The 26,209-nt window shown below is 36.8% G+C and overlaps 4 protein-coding genes across 5 annotated transcripts in view; 1 reads left to right on the top strand and 3 right to left on the bottom strand.

Annotated features, from left to right (window-relative positions):
- The first annotated feature begins 5,433 nt into the window (after positions 1–5,433).
- The window catches only part of LOC127160701 (deleted in malignant brain tumors 1 protein), a 45,819-nt gene continuing 25,043 nt past the window's right edge, over positions 5,434–26,209 (top strand). For both annotated transcript variants that reach the window (XM_051103357.1, XM_051103356.1), the window contains exon 1: positions 5,434–5,533. The gene's annotated coding sequence lies outside the window, so the exon portion shown is untranslated. The remainder of the gene's footprint in view (positions 5,534–26,209) is intronic.
- mapk12b (mitogen-activated protein kinase 12b) lies at positions 6,036–11,173 on the bottom strand. The gene is made up of 12 exons (XM_051103358.1): positions 10,738–11,173; positions 9,576–9,705; positions 9,356–9,414; positions 9,155–9,266; positions 9,024–9,053; positions 8,727–8,774; positions 8,523–8,637; positions 7,442–7,513; positions 7,090–7,169; positions 6,893–6,971; positions 6,648–6,821; positions 6,036–6,486 (listed from the first exon to the last, which is right to left on the bottom strand). Exons 1-12 carry the CDS (start codon positions 10,854–10,856, stop codon positions 6,410–6,412), a joined length of 1,095 nt encoding a protein of 364 aa, XP_050959315.1. The 5' UTR covers positions 10,857–11,173; the 3' UTR covers positions 6,036–6,409.
- Positions 11,319–20,049, bottom strand: mapk11 (mitogen-activated protein kinase 11). The gene is made up of 12 exons (XM_051103359.1): positions 19,790–20,049; positions 15,757–15,886; positions 15,541–15,599; positions 15,254–15,365; positions 15,053–15,082; positions 14,826–14,873; positions 14,593–14,707; positions 14,370–14,441; positions 14,021–14,100; positions 13,844–13,922; positions 13,253–13,426; positions 11,319–13,123 (listed from the first exon to the last, which is right to left on the bottom strand). The coding sequence occupies exons 1-12, from the start codon at positions 19,900–19,902 to the stop codon at positions 13,050–13,052; spliced, it is 1,086 nt and encodes a 361-aa protein (XP_050959316.1). The 5' UTR covers positions 19,903–20,049; the 3' UTR covers positions 11,319–13,049.
- The window catches only part of si:dkey-14d8.21 (deleted in malignant brain tumors 1 protein), a 37,671-nt gene continuing 31,965 nt past the window's right edge, over positions 20,504–26,209 (bottom strand). Inside the window, 8 exon segments of the mRNA XM_051103360.1 lie at positions 20,504–20,879; positions 20,990–21,345; positions 21,488–21,796; positions 21,881–22,186; positions 22,289–22,582; positions 22,882–23,250; positions 23,253–23,624; positions 23,782–23,820. Of these exon segments, the coding sequence (XP_050959317.1) occupies positions 20,874–20,879; positions 20,990–21,345; positions 21,488–21,796; positions 21,881–22,186; positions 22,289–22,582; positions 22,882–23,250; positions 23,253–23,624; positions 23,782–23,820 (2,051 nt within the window). The 3' untranslated portion in view covers positions 20,504–20,873.

Below are 26,209 nucleotides of genomic sequence, written 5' to 3'. Positions count from 1 at the left end.
TTTAAATGCTTTTCATGTGGCTGATTCCAGCACCAGCCAATCACAAGTCTGAAAATGACAAATCTGAGTAGAGATGCAGCCAATCACGCACCTGCACAGGAATTCACTAAGAACCATATAGGGTAGTTTTTGATTTCTGTGTACTTTGATTGGATGTCCAAGGAAAGACAAAATGCAAAGTGAAAATACAAACAAGCAATTAAGTCAAGACAACACAGACAGAAAGCTGTTCTAATGTTACATCATCTTACACAAGAATTCCAATACATTTATGTTTTCATGACAACATGAGCCACTTAAGATAAAGTTAAATGAAAGTTATCAACATAACTGCTATTCAAAATTGTAAGCAAGCTCTGCATATATCGGTGTATATCCTTGTTTCCTTGTGTCCAAAACCGCCCTTGTAAGGCTCACACAACTGGCCCAAAGAAGGTATACAATGATGGGCTGAAGGTTTATTCCATGTTCGGCCTTTTCGGCTTAACGCAAAGTTATTAAATTTCAGTAAAACTGTAATCTGACTCCATTTTGGTGTCTAATCTAAATCCATTTTGTTACAGTCATGCCCAAAAATATCACCCTTGCAATTCTGTCAGAAAATGCAACACTTCTCTCAGAAAATTGTTCTGATTGCAAATGTTTTGGTATTCATGTGTTTATTGTTTTTGTTTGCACTGCAAAAACACAAAAAAAACAGAGAAGAAAAGTCAAACTTGATAAAATTTCACACAGAACTCAAAAATGGACTGGACAAATTTATTGGCACCTTGTCAAAATTGTAAGAAATAATTGCTTTTCAAGCATGTGATGCACCTGTAATTTGTATGTAGACATACTTGTGGCAAGTAACTGGTGTGGGCAATATAGTAATCACACTTGCAATTAGTTAAAATTGAGAAAAGTTGACCTTTGTGTTCCCCTTCAGTCGTTCTCTAGACGTTACGTCAATACTGACATATTTGGGGTCCTACTTGGGGGCCCAATCACCTCCGAGCTTAAGAAGAAAAAGCCAAGGAAATTGGCGAGTGGAATTTGCATGCTGAGCCACTCCCCCGTACATACGGGTATATAAGATGGCGGCATGCATCCACTCACTCAGATTTTTGCTTCGGAACCGAACGCTTTGTGAGGTGCTTCTACAAGAAGAAAGAAAATACCCTCATCGCTGCGGAAGTTTCTCGGCTGTGTGGAACATCCATTGGGTGGAAATTGGGCCTCACCTCAGCTTCTTAGTGCCGAGGTGAGCTGTGCCCCCTTGGAGTCGAGTCCTCTTTATGAAGGGTACTCCTCCCAGGCGTAGTGCACAGCGCTTCTCTAGCAGACATTGGAGCTGCGGGCCAGGCGACACCCATCACTGCACAAGATTCTCCTTGCGCTGAGCTGTGTCCTCCCGTGTGTTGCGGGTAACTCAGGTAATTGGCGGGAGGACAGCTCGTTGTCGGCTTGCTGCGCCATTCCTTACAGATCCGTGCGCTTCTCCCAGTTGTTCCCCTAGTGAACTCTGGGCCCTCCATTGCCCCGCAGTCCGGATTAAAGCGGAGTAGTCTGTGACTGTGCTCCGACAGGGGGTCTCCTTCGCCCCCTGAAGATTGTGGCATAATGTCTTAGCATTTCTCCACGGCTATTCACCGTGTCCCCCCTAATATCCTTAAGAAAAAAAAAAAAAAAGGATATTTTTTGTACTAGTCTCCACATGGCTTTAAAATTCGTCATTGTGCTCCGCCCCCCCAACGGTTGCTTCAGATACCTGGCTCCACTGTGGACTCGTTATCTGGCTTACAGGGCGTTGGGAAGGTTACGTGTTGAGCTTCATTTGTCCTGACACGCTTGCCTGTCAGAATTTGTTCCTCAACTGCATAACGTGGTCCATGATTGTAACGTTTTCCAGAGGGACCCCAAATACATCAGTATTGACGTAACGTTGTAGAGAACAACTGAAGGGGAACGTCTCGGTTACAACTGTAACCCTCGTTCCCTGGAGGAATGTTTTGGGAGAAGAGGAAAAAAAGCTGGGCTCGGGTCGGACTCGGGCCGCATGGAGCATTGCTTTCCTTGCTCCATGCGGTTGTATTATGTTTTTAACATATTATACAGACAGTGTTACTATAAAAACATAAGACCCAGTTTACTTCATCTCCACTATCCAATGGACCGTATAGCAGTTGTTTTGTGGTCGCGCATTGGCTGTTGTGAAAGTACTGACGTAATCATAGCCATGACCATCCCGATTTAAAATCCTGAATATCAAACATGTTTGATATGATTGGGGCTGCTCCGATTTGTGTGAGAGCAGATCGGGTGCTGCAAGATTCGATCTGTGAATGTCTCACATTACCAGAGATACGTATTGCAGCTGTTTGGAATTCTTTCAGAAATGTATAGAGGCACGTATTTCCAATGAGCCTAAGTTGTGAGAAATACTGTCCCAGCTTAGTCAAACACAGTAGTCAGAACAAAGAATTTCATTTTGTTGAAATGTTAAAGCTTTGTGAGTTCCCAGCATGCATTGCAGCATGAATAAATTGTGCAGTCACTGTTTTAGGATAATTCTTTTACTGTTTACTGACTTAATTTAAACTTTTTGCTGTTGTTTTGTCATTATTGTTAGTTATTTGATGCACTGTGATGTAAAGAGCCAGCAATTCACTGTTTGTCATTTGTTAATAAACCAGAAATTGATACATCAAAAAATAAATTACCTCAATGACAGTAACCGTTGTTTTAGTTGCAGTGACAAGACTTATACTATTAGCAAAATAAGACAATCAGCATTGCATGAACAAACAAATTTATGTTGGCTAAACAAAGTATCTTTACTGAGAAAAACTAAAAAACTATTATTGAGAGAACTCAAAAGTCTTACTGCATCAAGTTGCCTTACTTTTTTAAGTTTTCTCAACTATTTAATTTTTACAGAGTATGAGTACATACATAGGACATATCCTGGCAGATCCTTGCAAGCTGCAACTGCAGGTTAGGGAATGTTTCTGTTTGGATGAGCAGCTGTTGCTTTGCAAAAGATAACTGGCTCCAAAAGATGCAAAACGATTGCAAAAGATCGACTGGAACAACTGAAAAATGACACTGCTGATTCTATCAGTCTGTTGAATGAAGAAATAAGGACGATAAGAAGTGTTGTAATTCAAATCAGATTGTATATTGTACTTTATTTGCTTGCCATTATTTTAAGAGTACTGTCTCCATAAAACATCCCTAGTGATTTTCATTAAGTGAAGTGCTAAATTATAAATGATTCAAAGTGGATGTGACGTTTTTTTTTTTTTAATTAATCATAACTTACATTTATTTTTCTTGCAGGCCTAACATTTGAATGCTTTTGAGAAGAAAATGTACCAACACCTTAGTTACTGTGTTGCAGTAAAGGATGCATACGGACATACACTACCAAGATTTTTAATGTTTTTCAAAGTAGTCTCTTCTGCTCACCTGCATTTATTTGAAATACAGCAAAAACAGTAAAATTTTGAAATATTGTTACTATTTAAAATAACTGCTTTCTATTTGAATATATTTAAAAATGCAATTTAGTCCTGTGATTTCAAAGCTGAATTTGTAGCAGCTTTGAATCCTTAATTTGAGATGGTGCAATGGTAGTATGCTCTGCAAAAATTTAATCTAACATCCATTTAATAATGTCACTCATAATGCAACTTGAGTGTTAAATACTTCTTATATGAGGTACCATAATGACAGAGTCACTTGGAGCCCTATGCAAGATAAAATATGAACAAACAATAAAAAAATTATGTAATATTTCCCAAGAAACGGCTGGTGGTGTAGTATTCGTTCAACGTGCAATTTTTGATATATAAATCTATAGTAAAATCATAATGACAGCACTTGTTGTGTTTTCTGTCAGTGTACCACCCCATGCTAATTGCGCCAAAAAGTGCCAAGGGCTGATACTATTACGGAGATCAGCCACAGTTTTTGTTTTCATTTTGTTTCATTGTTTTACTTCAGAGATTCATAAAACAAGGAGAGCAAGTGGATGCAGCAACACAGGCAATAAAATGATTGCTGTAGAGAGAAGAGGAGTGTTTTAGTATAATTTAGTTGCTGTTTCATGACATTTTTGTTTTGTTTGGATATCTCCTCTTTTTTTTGTATTTTATTATTGGCGGTGTTGGATGTAACTAGTTACTAAGTATTTATTACTTGAAAAAGTGAAGTAACTATCATTTTTTCTGTAATTGAATTACAGTTACTTCTTATGTAATTGAACTTAATACTGTGTATAGTCTGTAGAATATTTATATACAATACAATAGTGGATTTAACATCAAAATTTAAAGTCTAACTTTAAAATGCATGCTTTTTATGTACCCTCTAAGTACTTTTGTGAGTTAATAAGAATTTTGGTTAACACTTTAGTGTCCAAATCTCACTATTAACTAGCATGGATATTACTGGGATATTGGCTGTTTTATAATTACTTGAAAAGAACATATTAATGTCTTATTCTGCAAGACCTTATTCTAAATCTCTTATCCTACCCAATTCTTAAACTTCACTGCTAAGCCATTAATCGTGACACTGAACATGTAAACTCCTTTGTGCAGATGTTCTTACTTCCATGGAAGCATCTCAAATCATGCTAAAGACATTTGGAAATTCATGTAGATTTTTCTATTTAACTTTTCACTATGATTATCCAGCCGGCACATGACCGACCTTCAAAGCTGAAATTTGGTTGGAATAAGGTCAGTTGTTGTTTCAACGTTGAAACAATGTTGATATTATGTTGAATGTTAAACGGTTGAAGCCCAGTCAACTTATGACCGAAGTTCAACATTTAAACATGGTTGAAATAAGGTCAGTTGTTGACAAGGTCAGCCCTGTCTCTGATATGTCAGTTCGTGCCTTGCGCCTTTACTTGGAACGGACACAGAGTTTCAGGCAATCTGAACAGCTCTTTGTCTGCTTTGGAGGACAGCGAAAATGGAAGGCTGCAAACAGAGAATGGCTCTCTGGATTGTGGAAGCCATTCTCAGGGCGTACCAGGCCCAGGATGTGCCGTGTCCACTAAGCGTTAGAGCTCATTCCACTCGTGGCATTGCTGCTACTTCAGCTCTAACACACAGTGCATCGCTAGCAGACATCTGTAGAGCTGCAGGCTGGGCTACACCCAATAGTTTTGCAAGGTTTTATAACTTCAGCATGGAACAAGTTTCGTCTCAAGTGTTTGGTGACAATAGGTAAAACCTCGACGAACCGGCCGGGTGTAGTGCTTGCACAGTGTCTGTCCCCTGTGAGAAAGTTTGCTTAACTGGTCTAGTTCAGTTCCCCAGGCTGGTGAACCCTAGGCCTCTTTTACCACGGAAGTTGAGTTGGCTGTTTCCCCGTATGTTGTGGATGCCCTGTCGGTCACCCCATGCAATGTGTCCCCACTGTCCAGTTCCTCTTCGATGAACCCAGTGTCTTCCCCTCGACAGAACTGATCTGTCATCAGTCTCTGTGGGATAGGTAGTCTCCCCCCTCCTGGAGCCCACCACAGAGATCTCCCTAGGTTAGTACTTCCCTCTGGGGAGTCCCTACATGTATTTCTACATGTTATCTCCCTTTGGGCAGGGTGTGGTTCCATAGCATCCCTCTTCCTGTGAGGAGGAGTATGCATCCCAATGTAACATCAACCAGTTGTATAGCATCTGCTATTCAAAGAGCAAGAACGATCCACCATCTGTCATATGACACATTTCTCCATTTCCCTCAGGGATGAAGGGTCACCATATGTAACCGAGGTGTTTATTATTATAAAAAAAAAAATGACAAATGTAGACAAATTCTCAAATAATTACATACACACTATAAAAAGTGATTTTTCAAAGTTAATAAATAATTGAAAAAAATTTCTTTCTTTACAAGAAAGTCCTATTTAGAATCCTACATTTTCTTCAAAAGTTTTCACATTTTAGCTGATTCTTGGTAATTATTTATAGTATTTAATAGCAATTTCTGAGTTAAAATTATTTAACCATCAAATGTTTTTCAGTCTAATAAATCATGAGACATTCATTAAGATGGATTTATTCATTAATAAAAAAAAAAAAAAAGATGTACTGTTAATTGTGCTAACCATGACATATTCTGTGTAAACTATTGCGTTAATAAATTAAATTAGAACTGATCAGTAAAATAAAACATAAGCCTACTGGCATGCTGAAATCATTAAGACTAGCATTCAAATACAATGGTTTTTGGTTACAGGTAAAACACTTTGCATATTCAAGTCAAATAATAAAGAGAATTAACATAACCTTTATAATACAGTGGTACCTTATAACTGAGCCTGACATTTACTTACAAAGTCATATAGTACATTCATTCCATTTTCTTTTTGCATACATTTATGCATTTTATATATGGCGTGTATTTCTGCGTTCACTCAGAGGGATGTTTCTTTGGAGTCTCTGATCTCTGTGTTGGGTGGCTGGAATGACAGGATCTCTGTAAAAGTGTGACCTGCAAAGTGAGAGACACAAATGACAATCAATCAGAACTAACAGCAAATTATCCAGTAAATTGGACATGTTTTTCTCACCCCTTCCCTATTCATTCTTAACTTTAACCCATAGAAATAAAACCTCTTATTTTAGATTTTAACTACTAAGATTTTATCATACGTTTCCATTGGTCCAGTGGCAGTTCTGTGTTGTCCATTGAGTGATCATAAGGCAGGGCCTCTGTCTCTTCCTCAGGTTCTCTGAACTCTGTGAACAGCGGGAGCTCAAGCGCCTCTGCAGCGCTCAGACGTTTGTCTGGATCCAGAACCAGCATCTGCTCCAGAGCGCTCACCGCTGAAAAAGATGCCCATTAGACACTCTTACAATTGAGCCTAACAGTGCAGCAAAAGAACAAAACGGCTTACCTTCTGAGCTGGCTTTAAAGAAAATATTGTTTAAGTCTTTCTTTGGCACTTTAGGTAGACCTCTGATGTAGTTTTTGGCCTGTTTGGGTGGATGAAGAAAAACACACATTCATCAGTTGTGCAACTGCATGTCTGCATGTTTGTGCATGCAATTAATTAAACTTTGTGGTGTTTCTTATTATCTATAATACACTCACATCTTGGCTCTGTAGCTTCATGATGAAATCCGGCGCTGGCGTTCCTGTAATTTTCATGATCTCTCTCAGCTGGTCCAGATCTACAAGTCTATGTCAAGGTATTTAGTGATATGATAGAGGCAATGCAAGCCCTTGTTTGCAGTTAACACAGAATCTATTTGTTTAATCTCTAATGTGGGTTGTGGAAAAGCAGTTTTGGTAACAGCAAAGTCAATTCACTATTTGTATATAGAAAAATGTGCAGTGATAGCTACTGTACGTGTAAATATTTGTCAGTTGTTTCAGATAATTATCAAAGTCACTAAAACACAAGAACAGAAATCATCCTTTAGTTACGTTGTGAAAAAGATACGGTCATTTCCTTTAAAAAGTGGCTTTCCAAGCAACATCTCCGCCATGATGCAGCCAACTGACCAGATATCAACTAAAACAGAAAAAGAGTTAATAATCACATCTGTCATTAAAACCAGCTGTTTGTAAGTTCTTAAGTTCACACTAGACGTTTAATAACTACTAGCTAGTTTGTAACTAACTTTGCAAATTGGGTTGTACCATTGGTTGGTCATGCATTTGGTTGTTGAAATGTTTTGAAATGTTATACATTTAAGTTTTTCCTTGATTCTAACTTTTTTGTCTCACGTAACTAACAGTAAAAACAGTAATATAATAAATATAAGGATAAAAAAAAAATACTGATGCAAAAAAAAAAAAAACCATTATGGATAAATTAATTTTAAAAGGTTATGGTAACACTTCATTTTAAGGATCAATTCTCACTATTAACTAGTCGCTTATTATCATGCATATTACTAACATATTGGCTGTTTATTAGTACTTATAAAATAACATTAATGCCCTGCTCTGCATGGCCATATATTAGATCTCTTAAGTCTACCCACACCTAAATTTAACATAATTTATTATGATTGATAATGTTTGACATGCAAAACAAACCAATGCATATAGAGTTGTTTAGGTTGTGCTCATGAAGTCGATGAAGTGATTTATTCACATAATATTTTCTCTCCTAAAATGTAAACAAGTGTAAATGTCTAAATCTAATGACAAAGACATCTAAAGCATTGAGATCTGTCAGGTAAAATAAGTTCATTTATGCAATTCGATCAATCTATGAATTTATTACAAACATTATGTCTGGTTGGAGGCTTCCATAAATGTTTAGTTAATATGTAGAGCTATGTTACAACTCAATTTCATGTTGCAATGCAAAAACATTTAGTAGTGCTTAAGTTGTAACTTAGTGCCTCCTGACATCAAAAAATAGGTTACGTAAGCACAACTCATGCAACCGAGCCCAGGGCTCTAGTGTGATACTGAGCTTATTGTGATGTCCTACAGCAACATCTAGTGGTTAGACAAGGTAATAGCTGAATTTGTTTGTACACATTTTTATTGGTAGTTCTATATCTCACCAGTTTGCGAGTAATGCATCCAGTTGAGGATAACCTCCGGTGCTCTGTACCAGCGGGTCACAACATAACCCGTCATCTCTGAATCTGCCTGGCGTGCAAGTCCAAAGTCCAAGATCTACACACAAAGATTTTTCAAACTCCAGCTTTTTAGGACACTTGATGTTGTTCATTTAATTTGCGCAATACACCAAGTTGGTTTAATACCTTCAGCTCACAGTCCTGGTTCACTGCCAGATTTCCTGGTTTGAGATCCTGAAGATCAAAGTAGACATTTACAATAAACACAAGACTAATCCATATACACCCAATAAGGTTGTAAAAATGTTTCTACTTTATATTATATATAGTCTGTTTTTAAAGAAACAAATGCATTCCTCCATATATTTTCTAAGACATTATAAAAGAGAAGAGATGGACAGAGGATGAATGAACGTCAGCGTTGAATGAAGTGGTCACCCAACCCCCTCTGTGCATCTATTTAAACTCTCAAAGGTCACTTACCCTGTGAATGATCCCGGCTGAATGAATGTACTGTGGAAAAGAGCAAGAGGGAGAGATTTATAGATACCACAGAGCTATAAAGAAGGACAGAGTGTTTCACAAATGTGATTGTGTGTATATCTGCGTCTAACCTTCAGACCCCTCAGTATCTGATAGACCAGAAACTGCACCCTGTCTTCCGATAGTCTCTCCATCTTCATTAACTTCCCCAGATCAGTGCCCATAAATGGCATTACCAGGTAACTGAGAGAAAAAGACATTAGTTGCTGTTTCATTGTTGCTCTGTGATGACAACAAAATCTAGTGCATTACAACTGAAAGAATTGACTCACAAATCCTGAAATCTGTCCAACAAGATTTCCGAGGTAAAGACATCCAGCAGTCCAATAACCTGTCCAGATGGTTAGAATTAGATATTGGAGTGCATGAAAAACATTAACAAAGTAAACATATGCCAAACTTCGAGGCAAAACAAGGGAAAACGGCAACCTTATGACATTATTAATTAATGACAGTTCTTTAATAATGTAAATGTAGATGTTGGTAACATACATTCTCATGTTTCATGTGCTTGAGGAGTCGTAGCTCTCTGTAAGCACGTTTGGCGAACAGTCTGGACTGGAACGGCCGGTGGAGCTTCTTGATGGCCACACGCACTCCTGTCTTACGGTCAATGGCTGAACTTTGGATATATTGAGAAGAGTAAGATCAATGCTTGGCAATTGTCTTTATGACCACCTACAAGACCGTTGCAAGGTTTAAGTCCACCATTCGTGGACATTGCATGGTCATGTCAATTGCATTTTTCTCCCTCTATATCTGGAACTGAAAATGTGCTCAAGAGGTTGTGTACGTAGCATAATGCGCAACAGGTTCATTACTCAACCTAAAACTTGAGCAACTTGGACAAGTGAAGAATCTATTGAAGCGTAATGTCTGCTGAAGACCAACACAATGTCTTTAATTCGGCAACTTCTGCTTGTTAAACACAGACAATGGCATCAGTAGGGAGGCTTTGTTATGTGACCTCTTGTCTTGCAAAGGGAGAAAAGTTTACAGAGGTTTTTACCCGGATAAGCCATGAGGACTAAAGTTTAAGGGAAAAAAAGAAAGAAAAAAAAGCCTGTATGATGCAATTTAAAAAAATAAGGCTAATCTGAGTTCACTGTGTTCACATTGCACAGCTTCCTTGAGAAATATCCTCCTTTTACAGCCCCAGCACACTATTACTTTGTTTCAGCATATAAGGTAAATGTAACGTTTTAACAGCCTAGAATTAATTAAAAAGCCATTTATGGGGGTTAGGGGCCCCGAACAAAAGCTTGAGGGGCTTATATGTAAAATAATACTTTACAATATGTTTAGGTGCAGTACAGTAAAACAGCATTTTATGCAACGTTTCGGCAGCCACAAAAGTTAACTTTGCAAGTTAGTTGAAGACGCTTGCGAATAGAATTCGCTTTCGTCAGTGGTAACCATAGGAACAGTACGCCGCTCGAACGAAAGTACTTCTATTTCAAGTACTTTACTGCAACACATTTAAATAATATTAAAAGGTAATAGGCAATAGCACAGAAAGCTTTAATGCGGAAGGCGGATTTTTGTACCAAATTCCGAAAACTACGGAACTGAAAATCTGAAAGTCGATTCCCTGAAAGCAACTGAATAAGTCGCTTAAGAGTTATAAACTTTTAAATACTAACAATATACTTACCAGACCGTTCCGTACGCTCCGGTTCCTATCTGAATGAGATCTCTGTATCTTTCCGGCACGTCCCAAACGGTTCGGTTTATCTCCTGGCGATAAAATCCTGCCCTGGTTCGGAGTGACATCCTCGGAGAGTGTTGAAAGTATATTTGAATGTGAGACTATCCTTTTACGTTCTCATTGTTTATCGGGTATTTTGAGAAACTCTCAAAGAACGAGCGCGCGGAGCGCAACTTGGAGAGCACCGGTAGATTTGGGGGCGGTTCGTGGTTTCCCCAATTACGCACTGGAGACGCGCTGAAATAAACATTTGAACATCGCAATGCAGTCTTTTCGGATATCAGATCTGTAAATGAGGTTTAAATGACTCCTTCTAGTTTTAAAATACTTAACACATTGATGGCTTTCAGAAAAGTAGTTGATTTTATTAAAAGAGATGGTGAGGGGGTCGTGGGTACATGCTAAGGGGACTGGCTGACTCACAAAGAGAGAAAGACCCATCCAGTCCCACTGAAACAGCTCAAAGCAGTTTTATCTTTGTGAAAAGGCATGCAAGAGAGCAGGAGGAGGGTGCAGATACATAAGGGCAAAGTGCTAAGGCACTTTGAACAAAATTAAAGAAGTGACACTTGGTTTGTAACAAGTGGTTAGTATATTTTTAACACTGTACTGTACTGAAAGCAGGGCAGTTGTTGATAATGCTCATTTACATAAACTGTAAATGTGAGAAACCACACCTATTTTCCCCATTCAACTTAAGGGGTTGCTAACTAGTTTCATGACATCAAAGACTCTGTAAAGTCATTCAGGATCTTCCAAAACACATATTGAGAAATTATTGTGACACTAACCTTAGTTACATTTCCGGAAATGCAACTTCCTTTTTTGAAAAAAAAAAAAAAAACATTTTGTAAACATCTGCTGCTGTTCCTCTAATACACTTTAAATATTGTGTAATTCATTTCACTAGACAGAAGAAACATTCAGACTAAATTGAAATTGCTTTCTCAACAACAACAACAACAACAACATCAAAAAGGGAATTATATTTTACATAAAGAAAATCAGGATTGGGTCATTTCAAGATTATTTTCTTTGACAAAGACATTATTTTCATAAATTCTTATTTTCTTATATTCCTAAAATAGTATATATATTTTACATTTGTATTAATTAAAGGCAGTTGGCAAAATATAAATACTCACTTACTCGCCCACTTATTCATTTATTTGTTTGTTTGCATTTTTTCATAATGGAAATTGATAGAAATTTGCTGAATTGTAATGAAAATAATGTCAGGATGCAAACAATCAAAATGATCCTAAAAGTTTTATATTATTTATGCAAGATACAATTGATTTTATTATTGTTGTTTTTTTAATTATTATTATTATTATTTATTTTAGGGTGAATTATGACCCAGACATCTTCTTGACAGGGTTTGTGATAGGTGGATATTATCAACTCACAACTGACTTGAACTATAGAAATGGATGTGGAAACTTATGTATTACAATAAATGACATCATACCACTTACTTGTTCTTTAAATAACCTGAGAAAAGAATAACTGTTTGTCCAGCACTGAATTAACAAGCACTGTTGTAGTGCAGTGTAAACTAACAGTTAACCTTTATTTCAACCTTTTGTTAAGAAAAGACATTAAAGTATTTGTGGCTGGGATTAGTACTACCACCGTCTGTTTTTTTCTGTAACTAAACAACTAATGATCACTTTGTTTTCACCTGAGGAGTGATTCCATGCAAACACACATGATGCATTTGAGGTATGTTATATTCAGATAGCCTTGCGGATGCAAAACGAGTAAAGACAGATTATGTAACTGATTCTGTTTTATGCAGAGATGTTTGTACATTGATGCATATATGAACTTTTTAAGACACACATCCCACTCTGTCCAACATTGTAAACATATTTTACTCCTCCTCCTGCTCAGTTTGTTTTGGTCTCTTATGAAAGACACCATACCCTGCTTCACCTATAGACACCTGCCTCACATCAAATATAAAACACACTCAAAACACACAACTCTCCACACATACACACACAACATGCACCTTGTAATATTAATACATCGTGTCTATGTTCAAACAATACCAGTCGTGTTTTGCTCTTAATTAAGTGTGTGTGAACACACCCCCACATACAGGAAGGGCGTCATGCCGTGGAAATACACAGTCATTGTCTCTGGTTAGACTGCAAGCTGTTCATCAAGTATGTCCGTCAGTCCTGTACTTTGTTTGAAAGACAGACGGTGGAGAGGGTCGGCATCTTCCTGGATTGTAGTTACGCCCAGTTTTATTGTTCAACCTGAAGACTTTCAGGTTTGTTGGGAGGATCTTTAAAATTGCTTACTTCCTCAAACACAAGCTCTGTGGATAGAGAATGAGAGAATGCATTTCTATAGCCACTGTACACCCTTAAAATATTAGTCAATAAAATTAAATATAAGCTAATGAAGACAACCAAATATGAATAAGAGCTGATTTTATATTACTCACCCTTCCACTCCTCCAGTGTGCGATCCTTGCTCTCAGGGGTCTGGTCATACGGAGGTGCCTCTGGTTCATCATCAGGATCGTGGTATTGGGAAAAGTACGGATGGCACAGAGCTTCACTGGCTGAAATCCTCCCGTCGCAGTCTAATACCAGCATTTTTTTTAATAGATCAACCGCTGAGGTCAAAGAGGGTGTATAGGGATGGGAAAGAGTTGAAAAGCGGTAAAAATGTGAAAACTTTTTTTTTTGCAGAATTAATTGTACATCAAGGATGTTAACATTAATGATAACTTTTTAAAGTTTTAAAAATCATTCTAAACAACAATAATGATACAAAATAACATGTCATTGGAACTTTCGGAATGTTTGTTCCTGCTGATGAATGATAAAAACATTGACAGCCAATCAAAATCCACCACAGTATCATTGGAACTTTCAGAACTTTTGTTTCCCAGCTGATGTAACATTGATAGTCAATCAGAATCCAGAAAGCATCAAAGAGCTCGAGCATATAAAGTGGCAGATGGAATAATACGGCTCGTTGGCGCTAATTTTGTTATCGTTTCTTAATGCGAGCTGGCCTTTAGTCTTACCCAGTGGATTTGCTCCTCTGAATATTTTCGCCAGGTCCTGCTGAGGCATGTGTGGAAGAGATTGGATGTACTTCTGAGCCTGGATGCATAATACCAAAAATTTGAACATTAAGAACATTAATGCATTGTTAGTGTTTATAAATTAAACCAATAACTGAACAGTTGGTCTCTTCTCACATGTTCGGAAGATATCTTCTTCAAAACGTCAGGCGTGGGAGTGCCTACAACCTCCATGATTCTCTTGAGCTGATCTATATCTGAAGAAATTATGTTAAAGATTATACAGTACAGACACAGTGTAGAATTTTCAGCTGAAAGTAAAGTCTGGCTATAAGAAAGCCTGGCATAGAGAGATACCCATCTTCGGAAACTGTTTTCTAGTTTCTTACATTCAGCTGCTATAATTTAATTTGAACCACTTAGGCTGTGCTTTCCTCACCTGCTTTACAGGAAGCAAGACTCACTCAAAAACCACACATAAACACACTAAGAGGAGGTTGAAGTGGCTTTCGTGAAGGAAGGATACAATCGTTGCCAGGAAACAAAACCTTCCCCTTTAGAAGTTCACCCATGATGCATCCAACAGACCAAATATCCACTGTAAAACAGATTTAATTGTATTTAATCAACCAGCTGCAAAGAATATAAAGACTTTATGTATCTATCTGTCATCTGTCTATCTATTCAAATAGACAAGAATTATAAGTGCATCTTCAGACTTAAGAGGTTTTAGGTTAACCTTGTTTTACCTGTCTGGTTGTAATGCATCCAGTTGAGCATGATCTCAGGTGCTCGGTACCAGCGGGTCGCTACGTAACCCGTCATCTCATCATCTGTCTGCCTGGCTAATCCAAAATCCAGGATCTGACAGTTTTAATTACAAAATAATTATAATTAACAAGAGAAATGCACTGGTAATGCTGTTCATTTGGTATGTATTGTATTTGGTATGTTAATTTGGTATGTATTGAGTTTTTCTCACCCTGAGTTCACAATCTTCATTCACCGCTACATTGCTTGGCTTTAAGTCCTGCAAACATGCATGCAAATTATAATTGCTTAACATTATATGATGTAGCATATTGTTAAAACTACTTAAAAGCAACTTTTTTAAACAGCACAGTGTCATTCTTTCGAAAAAGGGTTAAAAGGACAGTGGCCTGTAAAGTAGACACTAAACAAAAAATGAGAAGGACGAAAAGCACTCACTCTGTGTATCAGCCCAGCTGAATGGATGTACTGTTTGTGTAAAAGAAAAAAATCAACCCGTGAAAAAAAAAAACAGTAGGACAGAGTATAAGAGACAAGGAGACACAAAAAACAGCTGGCGTCTACAATTCAGAACTGATTCTAACATCTGTTTTTGTCCTTTTGTCTGTGTGTTTGTGGAAAACAGAACTGAAAATGTACCTTAAGGCCCCGGAGAAGCTGATAAATGAGGAATTGTACGTGTTCATCTGAAAGTCTCTGGAATTTGACAATGTTGTTAAGATCTGCTCCCATCAGGTTGGTCACAAGGTAGCTAGAAAGACAGAGGCAGTCTTAGCTTATACCCAAACTAGGGCTTTAAAATCATCATGCATCATGCACAAATATTGTTTGAAAATTGGTGCAGATGGTTTTAATCAAATCAAAACTTCTAAAAAGCTATGTTATGCATTCCTAAATGAAGATATAGTCACCGGGCAGACACTCACACCTCATTGAATTCTTCAAGAGAAGCTGCTGGAGTGAAAACATCCAGCAGTCCGATAACCTGGATTACAGAAAAAAATAGCACAAGTGATCTAAAAATCTCGATTCGGATGCTTGATGATTGTCTAGCAGTTGCATGAGTTAAGCTGGTGCAGGACATTTCGTATTTGTTTGCTCCCTTGCTTCATTGTGTTTGCATGTGTTTTCGGGGGACTTACATTCTCGTGTTTCATGTGTTTGAGGAGTCTCAGTTCTCTGTACGTTCTTCTGCTGTGGATGAGGGACTGGAAAGGCCTGGAGAGCTTCTTGACGGCCACTTTCTGACGAAGGCGCACATCATATGCTGAGCTAGAGACGGAAACAGAAACATTTGGAATTATTCTATCCAAATCAAAACAAGTTTCTGCTGAAGCGGAGACTGCAACCATTTGTCATGATAACGAGACTGGTATGTTCCAGTTAAATTGGACCTTTTGTTTAAAATGGTATCACTTCCTCACAGCAGTGGATCATATTAAACACGCTCTGAATGAAAGCAGTCGCATACACTTGTGTGTTCTTCATTAAACTATATTACTCATAAGTAATGAATAAATTCATAGTAAAAGGGACAATTGTCTCATCTTTCAGAGGCTATAGAGTCATATCAGAAAGGCGAATTATTTTAACGTTTCAGAAAGGCAGCTGAGAAATTAGGTGGAAAAAGCTAAATAAATTGAGTCAGTGGGTAAAGTAATAATTCCTGCAGTGACTCAGGGTTATGAATGTACTTTAGTTTATTGAGCTAAATCAAAACCTCTGGCAGGTCTTTAGAACTTGATTAATGAAGTTATTCTTAGAAATTAATTTATCAAGATGCAAGATACAGTCCTGGAGTTGTCTACAACTGAATCATGCAATATGATTTGATATAGGCATTTTATTTTACTGTTTTATTTTGAATATTTTAATTTTTATTAAAATATATTTTTTAATTTAGAAAATATATATTTTTTAAAATTTATTTAATTTACTTATTTAAAAATCATTTTATTTATTTATTTTTATTTTATTTCCACACTAAAGTCTCTGTTAAAGACAAGAGCACCCAACCCCCATTTGGGATGCTCCCATTCCTTGTTTCAACCTCCACACCCCAAATCTGCCCTGCCCCCTTCCTTTAAAATGAATTTGCTCTGCTGTGAAGAAGTCAAATAATCACACAATAGAAAAGGGCTTAATGTGAACAATGCAAATTCACAGCTCATTTGAGTAAGAAAGTGTAAGGGAGTATGTGTGTGTGCGTGAGAGAGAGATTCCTGGGGAATAAAATGACAGACATTAACACGGTCTGAATATGAATTATTTTCATAGTGCTTTAATTCTGATTGTGAATGTGAAAATCTGAATATCTAAATTCAATAAGATCACTTATGAGGCTTAATTTGAATTAGGATATTATAGGCTAAAATATAGACTAAATGACTATTGCATTGTTGGCTTTGCATGCTTTATGCACTATGGGACCAGGCCTGTTATTAAAGAAAACATAACAATGGCTTAATCAGGCCTCTCATGTCAACTGTAATGTCTCTATAATCACATCCCCAGGCTGTTAGAAATAGCTGAACCTATTCAACGCGACATGGGATCCAATCATCAGCAATTAAATCTCCTGTGTAAATCCATTGTTAGTGTTGTGCATCTTTTAATGCAGATAATGAAATAATTAGGTCTCAGGTGGTCTCGAGATGTTGTGGGGCATCTGCGTCACTGGCAATGAAATGCGCTGCATCGCATCATTTTTCAGAGCTGGCAAATTGCCCAAACAAATGGGAAGAAACAGTGGTAATAGCTTCTAAAACAGGACGCCCATGTGATGCCCTCAAGCAGTGTTCTCTGCTGGTGCTTTTGTTTTTTGCCTTTGGGTTGGGGATATTTGCTAGTTAGCTTTTATTTAGCATTGTCAACCACAGCATCTTTTAGTAATCTAATTTCAGCATCTGCCTGAAGCAAACAAGACCTGAGAACGTGTAGGATTGTGCAGCCACTGTTTACGTGATTTATGTTTGTTGCAATTAATAAAATTTAGAAATTTTGTTGTATAGGTCATTATTAATATGTAAAATATTAAGGATATCATGGAATAGTTCACACAAAAATGAATATTTAATGAAAACGTACTCACCCTCAGGCCATCTAAGATGTAGATGAGTTTGTTTCTTCATTGGAACACATTTGGATAAATTAGCATTACATCACTTGCTCACCAATGGATCTTCTGCAGTGAATGGGTGCCGTCAGAATGAAAGTCCAAAACGCTCATAAAAACATTAAACAATAATCCACAAGTAATCCACACCACTCCGGTCCATCAACTAATGTATTGTGAAGTGAAAAGCTTCATGTTTATAAGAAAAAAAAATCCATCAAGATGGTCTTAAGATTAAATAATTCATAATATTGCTTTTTCCAGTAAAAAATCTCATCTGAATCAGTAGAGAAATATGCACTGATCAAGCACAGTGTACATGCAAAAACAGTTCTGTCTGTGGATTTTGATTTGAGAAAACAATAGAGGATGGACTTTGCACTAGAGGAAGCATTATTATGGATCATGGACTCGACAGTTTAAAGCTAAAATGTCTTTAATGATGAATTCATTTCTTATAAACACAAAGCTTTTCACTTCACAAGATGTTAACTGATGGACTGGAGTGGTGTGAATTACTTGTGAATTACTGTGATGTTTTTATCAGCTCTTTGGATTCTGACGGCATTGTGGTGAGCAGGTGATGTAATGCTAAATTTATCCAAATCTGTTCTGATGAAGAAATAAACTCATTTACATCTTGGATGCCTTGAGGGAGAATACATTTTGATCAAACTTCCTTGTTTGGGTGAACTCTTCCTATAAGCCATTATGGGTTTCCTTTCAGTTAATAACTAATGAAGAATATATTTATACCATCATGAGTCAGACTGATTTTGACCTGGCTTTCTTACACAAAGCTCTTAAAACAGTAGCTTGCATTGCGGAAACAGCAATGCCCGATTACACAACAATTGTGAAACATGGTAAAAAAAAAAAAAAGTTGGGAAGAGGAAGAGAAACATGTATACTTGCAAACTTAATTTTGCATATCTATATGGTTGTGCAACTACTGCTGGTGCATCAACAATGATGTTATGCACTTACATATAAATTGATTGGCATGTTCACATTATTTGCAAATTAGCATGGTGGAAATGGGAAGATGCCGAAGCCAGAAGCTGTGTCGCCATGGCAACCGTTTCAGTCAGTCACAGCACGAGGGAGGCTAGAGGGTTCTAATGTTGTAGTTCAGATGCTACCGTGCAATGTAAATCTCTCAGACCAAATGCACTGTGGCAGGATGAAATATCTGGATGTTTTCCCATATCAGATGCTGATGGGGGTGTGGCACGGGAGAAACTGGAAAACAGCCTCACTTTAAGACCGGAACAGAATAGGCCTAGCATGTTGTCTGCTAGAGCAATATTGTGGTAACAGATGGACATGTTGGAAGGCTGTTTATACAACCTAACTAAACACATTCACAATATCAGAAGCCTTAGTATGTGGTCACTCTGTGTAAACCACAAATGACGTGACTTCATGTGACATGGCTGTTTTTCTTTTTAATTCTGCCTTTGTGTTCTTGAATGATCGCCATATACATAAATCAGCTTTCGGTTCAGATGAAGGCAGTTTAATTTTTCTAATGCTATTAATATCTACAGACATGCTGAATGCGGTCATACAGACATTGTTGCTGATGGAATGATTGACACATGTCAGTAAACAAAAGGAGCAGCAGCATTTATCACAATATAAACAAATTTAAACAGCAATGCCAACAGATGTAATCTTCAGTATGAAATATTGGTTTCTATTCTGTTAAATGTTTTCCTGGCTGCCAGTGGTTAATTATCACTGTTTAAAAAGTCAGATTAATGTTTTTCCGGATGTTGTTTTGTCAGGCTTTATTCCTGCCTCACCCTCTCCTCCTCTTGTATGCTAAATTACGAATCTTACTACGACGTAGGCTCATATAATGAATATTAATTTGTTCATGCTGACGTTGCTTAGTAACCTTCCTGGTGCGCCCTAGTGTAATATTCATGAGCCACGCCTTCAGTTAGGGATTCGATAGCCGAACGTCGACGCTTCAACCAATCATCGGTTACGTCATTAATATTCATAAACCAACCCTTTCTCATAGTAGAATTCGTAAGCTCGCTTGGACTCACCATACTGAGCCATATGCGCCCGATCCAACCGGTGTGAGATTCTGGTATCGTTCTGGCACCTCCCAGACAGTCTTGTTTAGTTCTTGCCGGTAGAATCCCGGTCTTGTCGACATCTCCTCTCCCGTTTAAAAAGACGCTCTTTATTACTAAACTGTCAGTAAAACATTAACGCATCCGCCGGAGAGATATGCTTATGTGTGGAGGCAGCCGGCTTTAGTCCGTCTACTTGCCAGAAATGGGAGGAACCGCCTGTGATGTGTGTGTGTGTGTGTGTGTGTGTGTGTGTGTGTGTAAGAGAGAGAGATGGGGGATGGGACAGGCAAATAATTCATGTTATTAAAATAAATAATAATAACAATAATAATAATAATAATAATATCCATTATTATTACTATTATAAGGTATTAAAATCTAAACCGAGAAAGCAATACAAAAAGCAAACTGCCAAACATTTACTAGCTTTATTTATTAGTCATTTCAGTATAAACCCACAATAGATGAATGCAGTTAAAATTGTATGAAAATATTAAACAATATTAAATATGAAAAGGAATACAATGCAGATGTATTAAAATAGCAAATGCATTAAATTACACTTTGTAATGCAGATAATTATGTATTACAAGTACAAATGCTACCAATCAAAGAGAAACATATTATGAACATAATTTTTTATTTATTTAAATATTTTTTTAAAATCTGACTGCAGTTAAATACATTTTTAATTAAATTGGCAATAAAAAAAAGTAAATAAAAAAATGAAATGAGTAAAAGAACCTCAATCATTAATTTAAAAAAAAAAACTCAAACCATTCATAGGTGCACAGAACTAACATTTGCTTTAAAGTTTTATGAGCTATATATAACATTTTAGTATAAAGATGTTCAATCAGCTGTACAATTCAAAGAAGGAAGATTTAAGAGCTGATATAAAGAAGAGAAATTAGTTTGTAATGCAAATAATAGTTTCTGTTATAAGTTCACACAGCTTGTTTAGAAACAAAGCAAAAACATGGCATCTTGACTCAATTTCTGTGATAGTCAGCAACCGACTCCAGCATAGGAAACAGCTCCATCTAGTGTTTCATCCCTAAAACGTGACAAAAGAGATTTATTATAGGCTCTGTGAGTTTGAGACACTAAAACACGAGTACCTGCAGTCAAAAAGATGATTTCTTAAAATTAGAATAAAAAACTGACCTGACAGATGAAAGGCAGGCGCTCATGGCAGCAAGCATCTATCCAGCCAAACCTGTTTGGTTTTTCCTTAAGAAGTTTTCCACAAAACTTGCTCCCTGGGTCCTTTGCATACTCTTGATGCCACGAGGCATACTCCACATACGGCCCACCGGTCCACAGCCAGGGCGAACAAGCAAAGAGCATACTCCGTTCAAGCCCGATCCATACTCCATCAGTGATTTCTTTATCCTGCAGCATTTTTGTGATGTACTTGTGTGCCGTGGCATTTAAAATGTGCGCCAGTGTCTGGTGGTGAGTTTGGCAGTATCCTAGTGCATCGATCCAGCTTTTTGAATCGTTGATATAGGTATAGTCATCTGAAACAGACATTAAACAAAATTTCTGTTATGATGTTATTAACGGTAATGATGAAACTTACTTTAGTATTATAAACAAGGACTAGTAATATTCTGGGTGGTAGTGTAATTGGTCTCATTTTTATTTATGTATTTGACTCACATTGGCAGATGACTCCAGCATCTTTAGAATGACTACAGTTCTGTACATCCCATCCAGATGATCTACATCTCTTTAGAGTTTGCTCTTTCTCATAACAATTTACTTTATTCATCCATATTGGTCCTGAGCCACTGCCAAAAAAAGCACCTCTTTTTGCCTCTAAAGCATCCCCACAGCCAATCTCTCTACACACCACTGTAGCATCTGTTAAATCCCAGCCATCATCACACACTGTTCCCCACGTTCCATTATGCAGAACCTCCACTCTTCCAGAGCAAGAGCTGAAACCATTCTGCAGTCGAAGTTTGGCTAAAAAACAATAAATGAACAGGTCAGAAAGGTTGATGACACTGTCAGACAGACAACCTTTATAATGAAGCATTATTCACTTACGTCCACAGATAACGCCAGCGTCTTTTTCATGGCTACACTTTTGTTGAACTCTTCCACTGAATGCACAGTTCTTCAGTGTAGACTCTGTTCCATTACAGCTCACATTACTCATCCATACTGGTCCTGATCTTTGTCCAAAATAAGCAACACTTTTTATCTCTGTCACATTGCCACATCCCATCTCTCTACACACCACTTCAGCATCTGTCAGATCCCAGCCATCATCACACACTGTTCCCCACTGACCATTGTGGCGAACCTCCACTCTTCCAGAACATGAAAGGCTGCCATTGACCATGATAGCAGCTGAAGTACATGGCAAAAGAAACAAAACGATTTAATGTCTATAAAGATGGGCTGAATGGACAAAAGAATATTAGAATCATTGTTTAAAGTTTTATGACTTACGCTGACAGATGACTCCAGCACCTTTTTTACCTCTACAGGAGGTATTGTCATGTCTGCAGCTCTTCAAAGTAGATTCTACTCCAGTACATTGTACGTTCATCCACATTTGTCCTGACTCCTGGCCAAAATAAGCGTGACTTGCATCTACGACACTCCCACATCCCAGTTCTCTACACACCACTTTGGCATCTGTTAGATCCCAGTCATTATCACACACTGTTTTCCACTGACCGTCATGAAGAAACTCCACACGTCCAGAGCAAGAGTTGTCACCATTTACCAACCTGACAGATACTGCTCACACAGATAATAAAAAAGTTTAAAAGGAAATTGTACAATGTCAACTCAGCTCTTTTTGTTCGAAGATTGCATGCCTGTTATTTAAGACATCTCTATGGTTCAATTCCAGAGATATTGGGAACTCAATGTGTTTTTTTTTCTCTTACTGTTTATGTTTGTCTTTCTTAAAAAAAAAAAAAAAAAAATCATTTTTCAAAACAAAATTTTAGCCAGAGAAGTTCTGAAATTTGATTTCAGACCTGATGACTCAATATTAAATCTATACTTTAGTTCTATAAATGTTTTTGACTCACCATTGCAGATGACTCCAGCATCTTTCTGATGTCGACAGTTATGTATTCCCAATCTATTTGACTGACAGCTCTGTAGACTAGACTCAGTCCCATTACACTTTACGTCATCCATCCAGATTTGGTCTGATCCTTGTCCAAAATAAGCACCACGTGTTGCCTTTATAGCATCCCCACAGCCAATCTCTCTACACACCACTGCAGCATCTTTTATATCCCAGTCACCATCACACACTGTTCCCCACGTTCTGTTATAATGAACTTCAACCCGTCCAGAGCAAGAGTTGTCACCCATCATCAACCGGACAGCTATTATCCACAAACAAGACAAAATTTATTTATTATTTTTCCCAAAAGTGTTATTATTGTTATATGCTCAAATTGTAAGGATATTTTTAACTCACACTGGCAGATGACTCCAGCATCTTGTTGATGGCTACAGCGGCATGTTCCCCATCTATCTGATGAGCAGTTACGCAGTGTAGATTCATTCCCTCCACATTGTACATCATTTATCCATATTTGTCCTGATCCCTGACCGAAATGAGCACCACGCTTTGCCTCAATCACATTCCCACAGCCCACCTCTCTACAAACCACTGCCGCATCTGTTAGATCCCAGCCGTTATCACACACTGTTCCCCATATTCCATTATGAAAAACCTCCACTCGTCCTGAACAAGAGTCACTGCCATTCACCAGTCTGAGTTCATCTGTACTAATGGCAGTTGTAAAACCTATACATGCTACAAAAATGCAGATTTTTATTTATTTATTTATTTTTTGTCAAAAGCCATTTCATAATTTAAACAGAGCTGGTGTAGTTCTGAGACATTTAAATAGGCTTTCTGAAAATGCATCAGTGACCAGGATTAGTTTTGGTGTAAAGCATAATGTTCTTACCTAAAAGCAGAAAGAATTGCATGAACCACAGCATAGCGGCTAGAAAAACATCACATATGACATTTAATTCATATTGAATTCTCATATAAAACTTATATAACTAAAATGTATTTAATTATCTTTTTTTTTCATTGGGGAAGCACATTCCCTACATTGCTTTCATCCAGCATTGAATTTTACAGAAATAAACCACTCATAAACCACTGATACTCATAATTGCCATCATTTATTCTGAATATTTACTATGAAACAATATTTTACATTTTGCTGTGAAAATAAAGTCTCTTATAATATATTATATGTGCATATAGCTATAAAGTATATTATTAGATAGAAAAAACAAGTAAATACATTTTAAAACATTGATTAAATATGATTTTTATCTTATTAATACCTGCTAAATGGTTCTCTTCTTCATCTCAGAGAGAGTCTGTCAGTCAATAGCTGTGGACAAGCTTTCCTTTTTGTGATCTATTTTTATGTGAATAGAAATATTTTATTTGTTAAACAAATTTTTATCACAGAAGTTTGCAAAATGCATATCTAATTTAGGAAAACAAGAAATTAAACACCAAGTATTCTATGGAAGCTTGTTGTTTAGAAAAGCCGTTGTCATACACATAATGTCACGTCAAGGGCTGGAAATTTGTTTACTGTTACTAGCATCTTTTTTCTGATGTCTGTGGTTTTAAGATATTTATTTGTATTACGTGATGTCATTATATGAGCAGGACATCATATTTGTGGACAAAACAGGTATGCCTTCAGTTGAAACTTTTCTTTCTGCTCTTTTCGGGTACCTTATTTTTTCGTAACACAATGAACAGAGAAAGCAGGGACAGTTGTAAGATTACTTTGTGTGTGTTTATTTAGGGTTCACCCATTGGCCCAATGACACAATCCAACGGTGTGGGTGAAGGTAAATGCGTGAAGGTCTTTTACTCACGTTTTTGCAAATTTGACTTAATTTATTAAAATTAAGTTCAGGTGGGCTGGTTGTGTTCAGGTCTCGCCACAGGAATGGCAAGAATGCTTGGTCTTCTGACAGGAGACGGACCTTTGGAGCAGCTAGAAGCACACCTTTCACCTCAATGCAGATTGTATGCTGGGTCAGTTAGGAAGTTAGATTACTAAACTGCAAGTAAAACATTAACACATCCACCAGAGAGATGTGTTATGTGTGGAGGCAGCTGACTTTACTCCCTCTATTTCCCAGAAACAGGAGAAATTAGTTTTGTGCAGACCTAAAGTGGGCGTTTCTAATTTTGTGTGTTTTCAAACGTGTGTTTCGAAATCATGCAATGAAAATGATGATGATGATGATGTTAATAATAATAATAAATATTATTATTTATTATTATAAATATTATAATTATTATAATTATAATAATTATAAATAATAATAATATAATAATAAATAATAAAAACAACAACAAAATCTGTTGTTATTATTAAAACTATTATTATTAGTGTTGTTGTTTTTAATAGTAATAGTAACTGCAGTATATACACCTATTATCATGACAAATCTAAAATGTTATACTTTTACAAAAAATAAATCACTTTAATAAAAAAAAAAAAAATCATCTTAACAAAGAAGGCAATACAAAAAGCGAACCACCCAATGTTTACTAGCATTATTTATTAGGCATCCCAATAAAAACATGCTGAGAAACAAACAGAACACAAAAATAAAAATTGTATGAAAATATTAAACATTATTAAATAAGATAACAGCAAATGCAGCAAATTACACTTTGTAATGCATAATTTATCTATAATAATTCATCAAATACAATACATTTCATGAACATTATTTTAGTTAATGACTAGTTATGAATTATGCACAATACTAAAATCTGACTACAGTTCAATACATTTTGAAATAAGTTGGCTATAATAAAGTGAATTAACAAAATAGAACAATTAATAATTAATAATAAACCTCAAACCATTTATATACACACAGATATAAAATGCACTTAGTATCATTAGCAATATTAAACATCTCAGTATAAACTTTAAATGAAACAAGACATTTTTATGTGGATCTAAATATATTTTTCATATATTGGCAGCTTTCAGCTGCAATCCAAAGAAGAAAGACTTTGCATTTAAGAGCTGATTTAAAAAAAAGAGAAATTATTTTGTAATGCATATAACAGTATCTTTTACCAAACAGGACTGCATATTCCTGTAGCTTGTTTAAGCAAAATATTTTTATCATGGCATTGTGACTCAGTTTCTGTGATCATCAGCAACTATCTCCAAACTAGGACACGTCTCCATCTAGTGTTTCATCCCTGATAAGACATGACAAAAGAGAAATATCTTAGGCTCCATGGAGGAACCTGCAGACTCTATTGAACACTAAACATAAAAAAACAAAGAAGTGCATGCAATCAAAAAGCTGACTTCATTAAACTAG

This window comes from Labeo rohita, unplaced genomic scaffold (assembly GCF_022985175.1).
Source record: "Labeo rohita strain BAU-BD-2019 unplaced genomic scaffold, IGBB_LRoh.1.0 scaffold_434, whole genome shotgun sequence".
NCBI classification, from domain to species: domain Eukaryota; kingdom Metazoa; phylum Chordata; class Actinopteri; order Cypriniformes; family Cyprinidae; genus Labeo; species Labeo rohita.
This window is presented reverse-complemented; position numbering and strand designations above follow the sequence as displayed.